The sequence below is a fragment of the Pipistrellus hanaki genome (genome assembly GCF_964339955.1).
Source record: "Pipistrellus hanaki genome assembly, chromosome: 1".
Taxonomy (NCBI): Eukaryota; Metazoa; Chordata; class Mammalia; order Chiroptera; family Vespertilionidae; genus Pipistrellus; species Pipistrellus hanaki.
In genome coordinates this window covers 73,643,522-73,659,139 of record NC_140503.1, presented here as the reverse complement: position 1 = coordinate 73,659,139, position 15,618 = coordinate 73,643,522, and the positions used below count along the sequence as shown (strand labels likewise).

The 15,618-nt window shown below is 42.2% G+C and overlaps 1 protein-coding gene across 1 annotated transcript in view; it reads left to right on the top strand.

The window, feature by feature from the left end:
• The first annotated feature begins 1,227 nt into the window (after nucleotides 1-1,227).
• The window catches only part of LOC311610225 (mast cell protease 4-like), an 87,718-nt gene continuing 73,327 nt past the window's right edge, over nucleotides 1,228-15,618 (top strand). The window contains exons 1-3 of the mRNA XM_084861257.1: nucleotides 1,228-1,336; nucleotides 2,378-2,528; nucleotides 3,037-3,172. Coding sequence (XP_084717383.1) covers nucleotides 1,276-1,336; nucleotides 2,378-2,528; nucleotides 3,037-3,172 — 348 coding nt within the window. The 5' untranslated portion in view covers nucleotides 1,228-1,275. The remainder of the gene's footprint in view (nucleotides 1,337-2,377; nucleotides 2,529-3,036; nucleotides 3,173-15,618) is intronic.

Genomic DNA, 15,618 nt, shown 5'->3' with positions numbered 1-15,618 from the left:
GGAGTTCACCCACACCTCCTTCCTCTTTTGGGTGCTACCATAAAAATTCTCTTTCCTTGTTGATGTTTCATTTCTCTCTCCCTTTTCCTTCCTCTCTGAAATCAATAAAAATATATATTTGAAAAAAATGACAACAGCCAACACAAAAGTTATCTTGTATGAATGCCATCTCTTGCCCTATAAACATATAGGTCATATAATAGAGTTGTTTTTGTTGGGTTTTTTTTGTTTGTTTTGTTTTGTGGTTTTTTGTTGTTGTTGTTGTTTTGTATTTTATTAGCCACATTGCATAATATAGTTGTGTGTGATTAGTTAATTTTTGGTATCAGAAATTCTTATATACAAGGATAGATAGGCACCTGATATTTTTTTTAAGCTACTTTGGAGCAAAAGGGGTACTTAATTACTTTTTATAAATCAATCAAAAGTATAACTATTTTTTGTGAGATCTGTAAAAACTATATATTTAGTGTGTCACAGGATTTTAGTAATTAGTACATGTGCTATGAGATGAAAAGGGTTGAAAATTGCTGCTATAAAGAAAGGAGACAAATCTCCACTATGTTTGGCCATTGGACAAAGAAGGACCTAAACAGACACAAGCAAAAGGAATTACATTGATGGACTTAGTTGCATAGAAATGAGGCACTGGGGGTTCTCTCACTAGGGACTTAGGTTTTTTGTTTGTTTGTTTGTTTTTGTTTTTTAATATATTTTATTGATATTTTACAGAGAGGAAGGAAGAGAGATAGAGAGTTAGCAACATTGATGAGAGAAAATCATCTATCAGCTGCCTCCTGCACACCCCCTACTGGAGATGTGCCCACAACCAAGGTACATGCCCTTGACTGGAATCGAACCTGGGACCTTTCAGTATGCAGGCTGATACTCTATCCACTGAGCCAAACCAGTTTCAGCAGGACTCAGGTTTTAGGGCTCCAGTACCTCTGCTGGTCAACATCACATACCACAGGCCCCACCTGCACCCTGTGTTCCTGGTAAGGGCTGAAGTCTGCTCTGGTGTCTACTCTGAGTCATAAGCTGTGGGTACTGATGTGGTAGCTGCATACTTCTCACACAACCACACAGAGACCATCATAAGGCAGGAGGCGTGGGGGTGGGGATGCTTAATAAAAGCCTACTGAGATGAATCACTGCAAAATCAGAGGGGGACTCAGGTCACAGAGCCCACCCACACCTCCTTCCTCTTCTGGGCGCTAACAGACAGCACAGAGAAACAGCAGCAGCTCCCATCTGAGCAGCCTTCCTGGGAAGATGCAGCCACCCCTGCTCGTGCTCCTGCTGGCCTTTTTCCTACTCCCCGGGGCGGAGGCAGGTGAGTGACCAACCCCACCCTCACAGGCACAACCCATCCCACAGTGGGCACAGACCTGATGGCCCTTCTGCACATCCCTGATCCAGTCCTCCACCAGGAATGCTCTGAACCCCAGCTCTCATCCCACCTTAGACCCCACACATGATGCTGGATGAGCCACAGGCAGAAATGACAGGCAGAAGCCTATTCTCAAGAAAAGCCAAAGGGGACGATTCCCTTCCCAGGCCCTACCTGTGCCACGTGGAGAATGGAACTTCCTAGAAGTGCATGGCGGAGGCTAGGAAACTGCAGAGGGCAGAGCAGTCCTGGCTTCCATGCCTGTGATGAGACAGGTGCTGTCCTCAGGGTCTGCTTGGGAGAAAAGCCCAGAGCTCAGCACCCCACAGTTGGTGGGGTCACCATCCCCATAAGACTGCTACTTCCTCTGCTCCATCTCAGTCCCATTATTCAGCTGGGCTTTTGTTCCCAGACCTTTAGCAGTTCCTCTCCTTAAAGGATGAGCGAGTGAGGATGGCAACCCCAAACTTCCCTGTTTTTTAGAATCCCAGAATCCCACAGCACTGGCTTACCAAATCTCCTCCAGAGGCCCATTGGGAGCAAGTTCTTCCAGGCAGTTAACAAACACTGGGAACTTCTCATGTGTCAGCATCTAGATACATAAACTTAAATCCTGGGCACTGCAAAGTGCACTGCCCTGGACATCATAGCACCACCGGGGCCTCAGAAGCTCACCCAACACTAAGCGAAGTCAGGAGAGGAATTTTCAGGAGCCTTCAGGCCTTCCCTGTTCCTAAGACCTGTATTCTCACCTGCAACTATGTGGCAGACCTAGTCATGGACCCAGCCTGTTGCTGTTTCCTTTTCCAGAAGAGAAAGTTGAAGCCTATCACTACCTACTCACAGCTCTATGCCACCATAGGCTCCCAAGTGCCCAGCCACATGAGTCATCAAGCCGATGCCAGTCTGGTGAACTCATTGGGTGGTGAGCAGGCGGGTGGGGGTGGGGGGAGCCTACAAAAGTACAACAGGATTTTCCTATAGGTGAGATCATCGGGGGACATGAATCCAAGCCCCACTCCCGACGCTATATGGCCTTCCTTCGCTTTAGAAATCAGAAGGGGGAGTTGCGTAGGTGTGGCGGTGTCCTTGTGAAAAACAACTTTGTTCTGACAGCTGCTCACTGCAATGGAAGGTGAGAGGTTGCAGCCAAGCTACACCTCCTAAGACCCCTACAGGGATCCTGTCCTTCATCCCAGGAGCTGAAGTTCAGGGCAGATCCTCAGGCTCCTGGTAACCTATGCTCATGAGACCTCATCAGAGGAACCCTCTGAGATCATGTCAAAACAATGAGAGCCTGAGAAATAGGACAGGTAAGCTTTGGACTCAGAGGATCAGAGGTGAAAGCAAGGAACACAATTGAGAAGAGAACAAACACACTGGCCAAAAAAGCAGCTGTGGACTATAAACACATGCATTAGGGTCAAAATGCAACCGCAAGTAATTTCATGACATTTCCTGAGGGCAATAGAGAGCTCCCTATCCCTGACCTCAGTATGGTTGAAAAGCAGAATCACCAAGTCCCTGGCCCCATGCCCTTCACCAGCTGTCACCTGCCATTCATAATCCTTGGGATGCATCTCCTATGACTCTACCTCCCCCCTCCACCACTATCAAACTAACCCACTCTGTTCTCTGTGCAGATCAATCACTGTCACCCTGGGGGCCCACAACATCAAAGAGAAGGAGAAGTCTTGGCAGAAAATCCCAGTGAAAAGAGCCATCCCCCACCCAGACTTTAATGGGAGTAAAGCCTCCTGTGACATCATGTTACTGAAGGTAGGAAACCTCTTGCTGCTCTTGCAGTTTTGAGATCTCATTGTTTCTCTTCTGACTGTGGCCTGCCCCTTCCATTTCTTTCACTTCAGTCACCTGATTAGTCCCAGGAACTCAGGTGTCCCATCATGGTCTCCAGGCCCTGATGCACTGTCTGACCTGGGCTCCTTTGTCTCTTCCCCATCAGCTGGAGAAAAACATCAAGCAAACTTATGCTGTGAAGCCCCTCCTGCTGCCCAGGAGAAAGGACCTGCCAAGACCAGGAGATAACTGCATTGTGGCCGGCTGGGGGCAGGTCAAAAGGGAGGGCCCTTGCTCAAACACTCTGCAGGAGGTAAAGCTGACCTTGCAAAAGGATCAAGAGTGTGAAATGCGCTTTGAAGTTTACAATAAGACCATTCAACTGTGTGCCGGGAATCCAAAAAAAAATAAGGCTTCCTTTAAGGTAATACTGAACATCTGCCTAGCTTGGCTATGGGAAGAGGGATGTTTGGATACAGACTGGGATGTGAGGAAGGAGGGGAATCCTTCACCCTCTAGGCTGTGATCTTTCTCCCCAAGAGGAAAAGAGGGGAGCTGCCAGAGCTGTGAGGAATTGGCTCTCTTAGAGGCTACAAGGGCTATGGTCACTCTAAACATGGTGCTTCTCCAGATGGTGAATTTGCAATACTGGCCCACGCTGGGACACAACAGTTAGATAACTATTCCCTGGGTGTGCAGAAGTTATGCCTGGTGTCTCCTTCTCCATGCTAAGTGTCAGCCTAACCTGCCTGCTCCTGAGTCCTTATAAAGTAGATTGTAGTCACAGCCCACAGCACCTTCATAGCCAAAAAATCAGAGATCTGGGGGAGCAGAGGGAGCCACCACCTGAGGTGAAGTGAAGCAGTGACAATGTCCAGGCTTAGGGGACCACAGTGACCTACCTTTTCGCTTATCTCCAAGGTAGAAACCATGCAAGGCAGCCTTCTCTGAGAGGGGCTTGGGGGTGAGGGGTCAAGGGCAGGGCCAGGAGAACTGGCTCAGTTCTTCACTCTCTGTCTACAGGGGGACTCTGGGGGACCGCTCCTGTGCAAAAATGAGGTCCAGGGCATTGTCTCCTATGGAAGCAAGGATGGGAAACCACCGCAAGTCTATACCAAAGTCGCCAGTTTCCTTCCCTGGATAAAGAAAACCATGAAAAAACTCCAACTGCAGGACCAGACCATCTTCTCTGGAGTTAATCCAGGATCACACTGACGGGAGGGAGGTGGTGCCAGCAAGTTAATAAATGTCTCTCAGCTGAAGGAAGAGCTGGATTGTTGTTTATTCTTGGACCCTCATTCGCAGGCACCAGCTCTGTGCTCAGAAGGTCAATAGCACAATTCTCTGTTCTACTTCCTCCTCTTCCCCTCCTCCCACCCACCCCACCCCCCCCCCCCACACACACACACACACACACACCCAACCACCACCACTAAACCGCATGCAAAGCTGTTACCAGCTCCTTCTTGGCCACATCTGTACCTGCACAGTCTGCCCTCTGCCAGGGCAGAAAGGAGAACCATTAGGAGAAAACAGGAATCTCTCTGGTCCTGGGCTCAGTATGAAGGTCTTATTTCTTCCTCTGTATTATGTGCTGAGAGGAAAGGACTAGCACTGTGCATGCTGGGCACCAAGCAGGCACAGCCTGGGCTGCAGCACAGGAGGCCCCACTACACTGGGGAGAGGAGGGCCTTCCTGAGCAGGACATTGTTCTCCCACAACCAGGGAATGGCAGGTTTTGGGGGCCTGCTGAGGAGAGATGGGGATGGAGGAGGGAGGGAAGCCCTGAGAAGCTCCTCATTCCCTCCTGGGCTGAATTTCTCTCCCTCCCCTTATCTTCCCTCCTCTGAGCTCAGGGCCTAGCTTGGCCTCCAGTCTCGTGGATGCCCCTTCTTCTCATTCCTGCTGACCATTGAGCATCCTCAGAGTCCACCAACCCCCGCACCCCACAGACCACACTGATCTGAGCTCCTTGCTTTCCCATATCCCCCCCACCTAGGACACCCAGAGTGCCCAGGTTTCAGCAGGGCCTGGTCACTGAGTTTCCACCCAGCTTATGCCCTGGCACAGGGTGTCCGGGGGACCAGACCTGTGCTGGCCCGTTGCAGGGCACTGGAGTACAGGGTGGCAGGGTGTCTATAGAACACCTGGCCCCGTCTCTCACTGGGCAGAGCCAGCTCCACCCTCACATCCAGCCCAGTGACCCCACCATGTACTCAGAGTCCGCTGACTGCTGGTCACTCAGGGGCCTGAGTCCCCTGCAGCCTGTTCCTCACTGCTGACCTCAAGGCTCAGGCTGTGGGGAGGGAGGCCACATGGGCTCCACCTGCCTTTTGAGTAAGAAAGTCACCTGAAGAGTTGAGTTTGGATATCTCCCACTTTAGACATTAGTCCTTCTCTGTATTGGGTTCAAATCACTCAGGCCTTCAGGAAACAAACACCAGCTCGATTAGAAGAAACATAGACCTTGATAGAAACAAAAAGTTCCTGAGCAGGAAGAACTATGAGTAGGCCAAAGGGAACCTAAGAACAGGGCTCACCCGTCCAACCAGGGATGTTAGGATAGAGTGGCCCCAGGCCTTAGGAATCACCAGATATCAGCAGAAGGTCAAGACATCTAACAGGTTTTCAGTGAGTTAAGAAAAGAACAATTTTCTGGGGAAGAAAGATGGCTGCTGACGGGAAGGCAGGCTGCAAGATAATGTGAGTGAGACAACGAAGGGACAGGGTGTGGACCCATGGGGAATGTTTGTTGTGAGTTGAGAGACAGTTATACTCCAGGGGAAAGTGGAGGATCTCTGGACAGGGCTCCCCTGACCGGGCAGCCTCCACTGCTGCTTGAAACCCTCCATAGCAACCAGCTCTGACGTGGAGACACACCATCTTGACAGAAGCCTGAAATTCCTGGGAATATACAACAATTGCACATAAAGACCAATGGAATAGAATAGAGAACCCAGATATCAACCCAAACCACTATGCTCAATTAATATTTGACAAAGGAGACAAGAACATATAACTGCACCCAGGGAACAGCTGTGAACCCGGGAACACTGGTCCCAAGTGGTGTGAGCACTCGGATTCGGAAGAGCTCTACACTTCCTCACAGAAAGGTCAGATTTTGCCTGGGATAAGGTGAGGTCTGTGGTCCAGGCAGGAAAAGAAAAATGCATGCGGGAGCTGGAGGATTCGGGGAAGTCTTCACCAAAAAAAATTCACAGCTATTGGGGCTGGCATGATCTGAAAATGTGGAAGGGGATCTGCAAGGCTGTCAACAGAAGGGAACTCTAAAAAGCAATCTATAGCTGAACTGGGGCAAAAGGCCAGTCTAAAAATTTTAACACTCTGCCGGCTGCTTAGACCCAAGGAGTAAAAAGACTGCAAAGACTTGTGCCACCACACTACTCTGGCTTTTTCCTTTTCTTCTTTTTTCCTCTTAAAATCCTTGGTTTTGATTACTGAGCCCAATATATAGGATCACCCTATTGGGGAAACTCTAAGAAACTGCAGGGAAAATTGTTTTCGTGGAACCTGGGGATCATAGAGGGTAATAAAGATCAGAGAACCTGCCATAGGGCAGCCCATTACCCACGCTGGTATTAAGTGCCAGGGAAAACAAAATCTAAACACTAGCTAAAGAGGACCTATAGACCCAGAGGTTAATCCAGAAACACTGCCACCTAGGGGTTGAAGCACAAATTGACTCTTGTGTAAACACAAAGGAGTATAAGAAACAAAGTATTGACTGCTTGAAAATCAGGAAGGATTGTGGCCTACAACACTGAGGAACAGTGGAACGCAGGGTACTTCAATACTGTCCTGACTAGAAAGCAGGTGAGCCAAAAAGATCAATAGAGGAAGTGAATGACCTTCACAACTGAACATTTTTATTTTTATTTTTATTTCATCTTTTATTTAAGAAACTAATTTTTTTTGTCCTCACTTGATTTTACCTTTTTAATTATTACATTTTTATTTTTAATCAGTATTATTACTACTACTTTTTTTTTTACCTTTTTATAAAAAGTGTCATTGTATTTTTCCTTTTTAAGAAAAATGTCATTTTATTTTCTCTTTATTTTATTTTGGGATTAGTGTTCTACATTCCATTTTCATATTTCCTTTAGCATCATTTTACTCTATCTCAACTTTACCTTTATGCCAACACTCTCTTCCTCACTTTTACCATTTTGTTGTCCTGCTTTAGATTTTCCCTATTCCTCCTTTTTACCCCCTATTAAAATTTCACCGTACTTATATATCTAATTTCCAACCCCCCTACGTTAAGTCCATACACACCTCTCTCTTCTCTTACTTCATTATCCAAATTTTTTTCTCTGTGTCCTTTTGTTGTTGTTTGCTTGATTATTGATTATATTGATTTTTTATGCTTGTTTGTGAGGTTGTTTCACTTTTTATTTTTGTTTTATTTTGTTTTCTTTTTGTTTGTTTCTTGCTTCTGTTTTTTCTTACCTCACTTGATATTAGTTGTTGTTTGTAGTTTGCATTAATTTCTAGGTCTTTGTTTCTGGCATTTATTGGGATTAGTGGCTGTTCTATTGGCGTTTTCTCCTCATATAAATAGTTCTTTCCCTCTTTTTTTCTCTTTCTTTTCTCTCTTACTTTTTTATCCTTTTCCCAATTTCATTTTTACACTCTTTTTTTGTTTTTGTTTTTTTTCTCTTATTCTTTCTTTCTTATCCCCTAATTATCTTTTTTCTGGTGGTCAACTTTATTTGGGCTTCTTAATATCGTGAATAAATTTGTGTTCAGTGTCTTGTGTGTTAAGCCTTGTTGTGTTGTATTTTGTGGCTTTAAATCAATGCAGGAGAGAGAGAACTACATAACCAGACATCCAAAAAATAGAGATCATTGGGAGACAAAGAAACAGCCCACATATGGGGGGGGGGGGGGGGGGGGGGGGAAACAGGCATCACCAGAAAAGGAAGTAAACAAAATGGAGGCAAGTAACCTGTCAGAGAAAGAATTCAGAGAAATGGTCAAAAAGGTGGATGAAAAGAATGGAAAACAGATTCAACAATATGTGTATGAAACAAGAGGAAATGAAGAAGGACCAAAAAGAAATAAAAAATGACATCACTACTATAAAAAAAAAAAACTCAATAAAAAGCATCAACAAGTAGACTAGAAGAAGCAGAGGACCACATAAGTGAGCTAGAAGACAAGGTAGGAAAAATTACCCAAGCAAAGCAGCTTCTAGGGGAAAAAAAAAATAACTAAAAAACATAAGGAGAGCCTAAGGGAACTTTGGGCAACATGAAACAAAACAACATTTGCATAATAGGGGTGCCAGAATGAGAGGAAACTAAGCAAGGAATAGAAAACCTGCTTTAAGAAATAATGACAGAAAACTTCCATAATATAGGAAAGAAAACTCACACAAATCCAAGAAGCTCACAGAGTCCCAGACAACATGAACTCAAAAGACTGATGCCAAGGCACATTATAATTAAATGGCCAAACACCAAAGACAAAATAAGAATCTTCAAAGCGCCAGAGAGACACAGAAAGTTACCTACAAAGGATCCCCCATCAGACTAGCAACTGATTTCTCAATAGAAACACATCAGATAACAAGAGAATGGAATGAAATATACAAGGTCATACAAAGGAAGGATCTGAATCCAAGAACACTGTACCTAGCAAGGCTCTCAATCAAAATTGAAGGTGAAATCAGGAGCTTCACAGCCAAAAAAGGACTAAAGGAGTTTATTACCACCAAACCATCAATGCAAGAAATGCTAAAGAGTCTGCTGGGGAAAAGAAAGAAAGAAAGAAAGAAAGAAAGAAAGAAAGAAAGAAAGAAAGAAAGAAAGAAAGAAAGAAAGAAAGAAAGAAAGAAAGAAAGAAAGAAAGGAAGGAAGGAAGGAAGGAAGGAAGGAAGGAAGGAAGAAAGAAAGGAAGGAAGGAAGGAAGGAAGGAAGGAAGGAAGGAAGGAAGGAAGGAAGGAAGGAAGGAAGAAATAAAGAAAGAAAGAAAAGAAAGAAAGAAAGAAAGAAAGAAAGAAAGAAAGAAAGAAAGAAAGAAAGAAAGAAAGAAAGAGGAGGAAGTGAAGAAAGAAAGGAGGAAGTGAAGAAAGAAAGAAAGGAGGAAGTGAAGAAAGAAAGAAAGGAGGAAGTGAAGAAGGAACACAAGGATAAACAATGAAAATTACAACAAACAAGTACCTATCAATAATAACTTTAAATGTAAATGGATTAAATACCCCAATCAAAAAACATAGGATTACTTAGTAGATAAGAAAACATGACCCATATATTTTCTGTCTACAGGAAACACACCTCAGAAAAAAAAAAAAAAAACCACACACACAGACTGAGGGTGAGGGAATGAAAAAAGGTTTTTCAGGTGAATGGAAATGAAAAAAAGCTGGGGTAGCAATACTTATATCTGACAAATCAGATCTCTAAGTGAAGGACATAATAAGAAATAAGAGAGGCCACTTCATAATACTAAAGGGAGCAATCCAACAAGAAGAAATAACTCTGGTAAATATATACACACCTAATACAGGAGCACCCAAAAACATTTTTTAAAAACTTCTGGAGGATATTAAGGGAAAGATTGAAAGTATACAATCGTAGCAAGGGACTTTAATACCACACCATCACCAATGGACAAATCCTCTAAACAAAAAATCAGCAAAGAAACATCAATCCTAAATGACTCACTAGACCAGATGGAATTAATTGACATCTTCAGAACATTTCACCCCAAAGCCACAGAATACACATTCTTCTGAAGTGCACATGGGTCATTTTCAAAAACAGACAAAGTCTCTTCAAATTCAAGAAGATAGAAGTCATATCAAGCTTCTTCTCAGATCACAGTGGCAAAAAACTGGAAATCAACTACAATAAATCAATTCAAAAAAATCAGACACATGGAGACTAAATAGCATGCTATTAAACAATGACTGGATTACCAGAGAGATCAAAGAAAAAATAAAAAACATCATGGCAACAAAAAACAATGAAAACACAATAATTCAAAATCTATGGGACACAACAAAAGCAGTCTTGAGAGGGAAGTTTATAACTCTACAGCCTACTGAAAAAAAAAAAAAAAAAAAAAAAAAAAAAACAACGCTAATAAATTACCTAACCTTATAATTCAAAGAGTTAGAAAGAGAGCAACAAAAAAAAAGCCCAGTGTAAGCAAAAGGAAGGAAATAATAAAGATCAGAGCAGAGATAAATGAGCCACTCATAGGATTATATCCCAAGAAACTAGAAACACCAATCAGAAAGAATATATGCACCCCTATGTTCATAGCAGCACAATCTACAATAGCTAGAATTTGGAAACAGCCTAAGTGCCCTTCAGCAGATGATTGGATCAAAAAACTATGGTACATCTACACAATGGAATAAAAAATGCCACAATGCCATTAAAAAAAAAGAATTCTCATCATTTGCAGCAACCTGGATGGAATTGGAGAACATCATACTGAGTGAAATAAGCCAGTCAATGAAGGAGAAACACGACATGGCCTCACTCAATTATGGATAATAAAGAACATTATAAACTGATGAGCCAAAAGATAGATATAGAGACAGTAAAACAACAAGCAGACTGTCAAATTACAACGGGGAAGGTAGGGAGATCTGGGGGGATAATAGATCAACTGAAGGACTTGTATACATGCATATAAGTATAACCAATGGACACAAAACTCTGGGGAGGGAGGGTATGTATGGGGGGGCAATGTTAAAATATGTACACAGATAATAATTTAATTTAAAAATGTAAAAAAAAAATACAAAAAATCAACAAAATTAAGAGCTGGTTCTTTGAAAGGATAAACAAATTGATGAAGCTCTAGCCAGGCTCATCAAGAAGCAAAGAGACAGGACCCAAATAAACAAAATCAGAAATGAAAGAGAAGAAATAACAATAAACCCCACAGAAATACAAAGGATTGTTGAAAAATACTATGAACAATTCGATTTCAGCAAACTGGGAAACATAGAGGAAATGGACATATTTCTTGAAAAATACAACCTTCCAAAACTCAATCAGGAAGAATCTAAAAATTTCAATAGGCTAATAACTATGGAAGAAATTGAAAAGTCATCAAAAAGCATCTATTCACATGATCTCACTAATTTGTGAAATATAATGAATAACATAAACTGATGGGAGAGGGGAGAAATATATATATATCCAGAGACAGAGAAATGCCATCAGAACGTATAACCTCAGGGAAGAAATTGTGAGGTAACCAGAAACGCAAGCATGCCTGAGAACGCCTGTCTAGCCATGCTAGCAATCATCAGATGTATGGTAATATTACCTGGGGCAAATAGAGAAGTATTTTGGACTTATGCTCCTGACGCTTTGCAGGTAAGACTCCTTACATGGGCTGATCGCCCACCTAATGTAGTCACCAATAATACCAAACACCTTAGTCATCCAGGAGGACAATGGGAGAGGCAAGAAACTGTAAATACATAGGGGTCTCCACCCAGCTTCCCTTTTGTATGATACAAAAATCAAAACATTTCCCTTTTGTGTGTAAAATTAAAGAGCAGTTTCTGGCTTATGTGGACACCAAAGAAAGGGTGTCAGTACTATCAGTACTAGCACCTTGGAGAGGTCCAGAAATGTAACTAAGACCTGGTCCATAGAAAAAGAAATGGACAGCCAGTATGAAATGGAATTGCCATGGCCTAGAACAAAGAATATCCTTACATAATATTATTCTACAATGTCATTAAAATTTTTCCCAGATATGTGTTATCCTGATTACTTATAGTAGTACCTGGAACCCTTGGGGATCAATAAAAAAATCATCTTTTTGGTGCTTGGAGACAAAGGTAACACTTCTCTTAATATTCTAAAATTACAAAAGCATAATATACAATTATCCCAAGCAAACTTACAAACCAATTCTTTGAATGTCTGGTAGCAATTTAAAAGAGACATGAAAGGATTTAATCCCTTCCATTGTGTAAAGGGCCTCCTGAGAAGGCACCTGAGCATTCTATATTGGCCCTTCTTGCTCCTTTGGCCAAGAGGGACCCTCTTCTCACAATCCAATTGCCCACAGCTGATGCCTGAGCTTTCTGTTCATGTCAAGGTTGAAGCCTCATGATTACTGGTACCATGGATCTGTCTCTCACCCAGTGGGGCGAGCTAGGCCCTCCCTGGAGAAGAAACCTGGGTTCCCCAAGAAATGTGATCAGTGCTGGGGCCCCGCCAGCAGCCATGGGAATCCTAAGGCAGGAGCTGGATGTGGAAGCCACAAGGGCATTGGATACCAAGGAGACAGAAGTGAACCACACATCATCCTGTTTGGCCCCAGAAAATGGCTGGTTAGCCAGTGACAGGTAAGATTCCTCAAGGAAGGAACAACCTAAGACGGGCACAGTCGAAGAGGGGCCATCAGGAGAGAATTTGGGGGTCAACTGAGGTGGAGCACAGACCCTCACTCCCCCAACTTTGCAGGGGCCTGAAAAGGGGGTCTCACCCCTGCTGAGGGGGTCTCCTGCCCCCATGGCTGCTTAGCTTCCCATGCCCAGCTCAAATGGGGACCCGGGTAAAAGACAGACACTTGGCTGATAGCAGCTGCCCTCGCACTACAAGAGTTGTTTGAGTTGTCTTGTAAACATGGTGTGGGGGAGTGGGTTTTTGATATCTAAATCCAGCCTACCACCAGGAATGCTCAGGGCCTACTCAAGAAGGCAAATAATCCTTTGCCCTAATATTTACATGGCAAAATAAGATTGTTTTAGAGTAATAAATTTGTCAGTAAAATAGTAGAGAAATTTTCAGGCTAATTTAAATTGGTTAATTGAAATAAGCGAATATCCTAGAAAAACTAATTGCACTTGACAAAAAGCTGTTCCTAAAGTGTTAATAAAATTTTTATTGATAGTTCATCTCAGGATAAAATCTCACAACAGGAAATGAACCTAAAGTAGTCACACTATATATATGTATAACTGATTTTTTTACAGAGAGGATCAGAGAGGGATATAGAGTTAGAAACATCGATGAGAGAAGAATCAAGACCAGCCGTCTCTTGCACACTCCCTACTGGGGATGTGCCCACAACCAAGGTACATGCCCTTGACCAGAATCAAACCCAAGACCCTTCGGTCTGCAGGCCAAAGCTCTATCCACTGAGCCAAACCTGTTTCAGCAGCAGTCATATTATAGTGCAAAAAATTAAAATTCAAAAGCTATCAAGACTACATTATAAAATTTTCAAAAGCTTCCTAATATTTAAATTAAAAAAGGGGGAAAGTAAAAAAATATCATGTAAGGAAAAATATCCTGAAAGTAAATTACATCTAGAAAATTTATACGTTAGAAAATTAATTGTAATGCTATCAGCAAGACACCCATGAAAAACACACATGGTGTCAAAACAAGCCAAAGGAAAATCATTTGGGCAAAAAATGAAAAAGGATACCAAGTCAAATTTATAGAAAATATTTCTTTATTAAATTTTGGTCGAGAATATGTTTGTATATTTTCAGAAAACAACTCTGAGACAATGTGGATTCTGGCAACAGAGAGCAATTGACAGGACTGCTCCAACCATGAAGACAGAAGAGAAGCAGTCCAGAGATGAAAGTCGCTGATGACACCTTACCGTAATAGCAGTCAGCAGCTGTGTATCGCTGCAGGGTGCCCAGGACCAAACCAGAGAGGGTTGGACCTGCATTACCACCATTTGCCCACCATCCAGAGCTGAAATATCATTGCTGACATGTACACATAAGGAACTGTTTGACATTGAAATTGGGTCTCAAAAGAACTGGTGGCCCAGAAAGAAGCTCACTACAGACTGACTCATATGCTTTTAAACATAACGATTATTGCTTGTCTCAGTTTTTATTCTTTATGTGTATTTCCAGGAGGACATGATCTCACTCATCTAGAGGAAATGATGAACAACATAGACTGATGAACAAGAATAGGCCCAGAGATAAGGAGCCATGGGTCAGACTGTTGGACCTCAAAGGGAGGGTGGGGACAAAAGGGAGAGATCAACCAAAGGACTTATGTGCACACATATGAGCCTAACCAGTGGTCAAGGACAATAGAGGGTTGGGGGCATGAGTGGAGGTGGGTGGGGGAGTAGAATGTGGGGGTTGAGGACAAATATGAGATACCTTAATCAATAAAGAAGACATTCAAATTGGAAAAGAAGAAGTAAAATTATCATTATTCACAAATGGCATGATATTGTACATAGAAAACCCCAAATATTCCAAAAAACTACTGGACTTCATAAATGAATTTGACAGTCTAACAGGAAACAAAATTAATACAAAGAAATCTAGGGCTTTTTATATACCATAATAAACTCACAGAAAGAGAAATTTAAAAAATATTCTATTGCACTGAAAAAATTAAGATACCTAGGAACAAACTTAACTAAGGAGGTAAAAGACCTATACTTGGAAAACTAAGGACTTTGAAAAAAGAGGTAGAGGAAGACATTAAGAGATGAGAGAGCATACTGTGTTCATGGATTGGTAGAATCAACATAATTAAAATGCCCATATTACCCAAAGCAATCTATAGATTCAATGCTATCCCCATTAAGATACTAACAGAATATTTCACAGACCTAGAACATACTCTCCAAAAATTCATCTGGAATGAAAAAAAGACTCCTAATAGTTGTAGCAAGCCTGAGAAAGAAGAACAAAGTTGGGGGATCACAATACCAGATATCAATCTGTATGACAAAGCCATGTTCTCAAAACTGCCTGGTATTGGCACAAGAATAGATATATAGACCAATGGAACAGAACAGAGAACCCAGAAATTGACCCAAGCCATTATGTTCAATTAATATTTGACAAAGGAGGCAAGAGCATACAATGGAGTCAAGACAGTCTCTTCAATAAGTGGTGCTGGGAAATTTGGTCAGATACATGCAGAAAAATGAAACTGGATCACCAACTTGCATCATACACAAAAACAAACTCAAAATGGCTAAAGGACTTAAACATACAATGGAGAACCATAAAAAATCTTAGAAGAATGTAGCAATATCTTTACTGATACGACTCCTAAGACAATGGAAACTAAAGAGAAAATAAACAAATGGGACTACATCAAAATAAAAAGCTTCTACAGAGCAAAAGAAACCATCAACAAAACAAGAAATCCCACTGCATGGGAGAACATATTTGCCATTGTTATCCCTGATAATGTTTTACTATTAATCTCAAAAATTTACTAGGAACTCATACAACTTAACAAAAGGAAGATAAACAACCCAATAAAAATGTGGCCAACGGACCTAAATAGAAATTTTTTTGAAAGAAGGCAGAAGGAAGGCCAAGTGACAAATGAAAACATCCTCAAAGTCACTAATTATCCAAGATATGTGAATTATCCAAGAAATGCGGTACTATCTCACATCTGTCAGAATGGCAATCA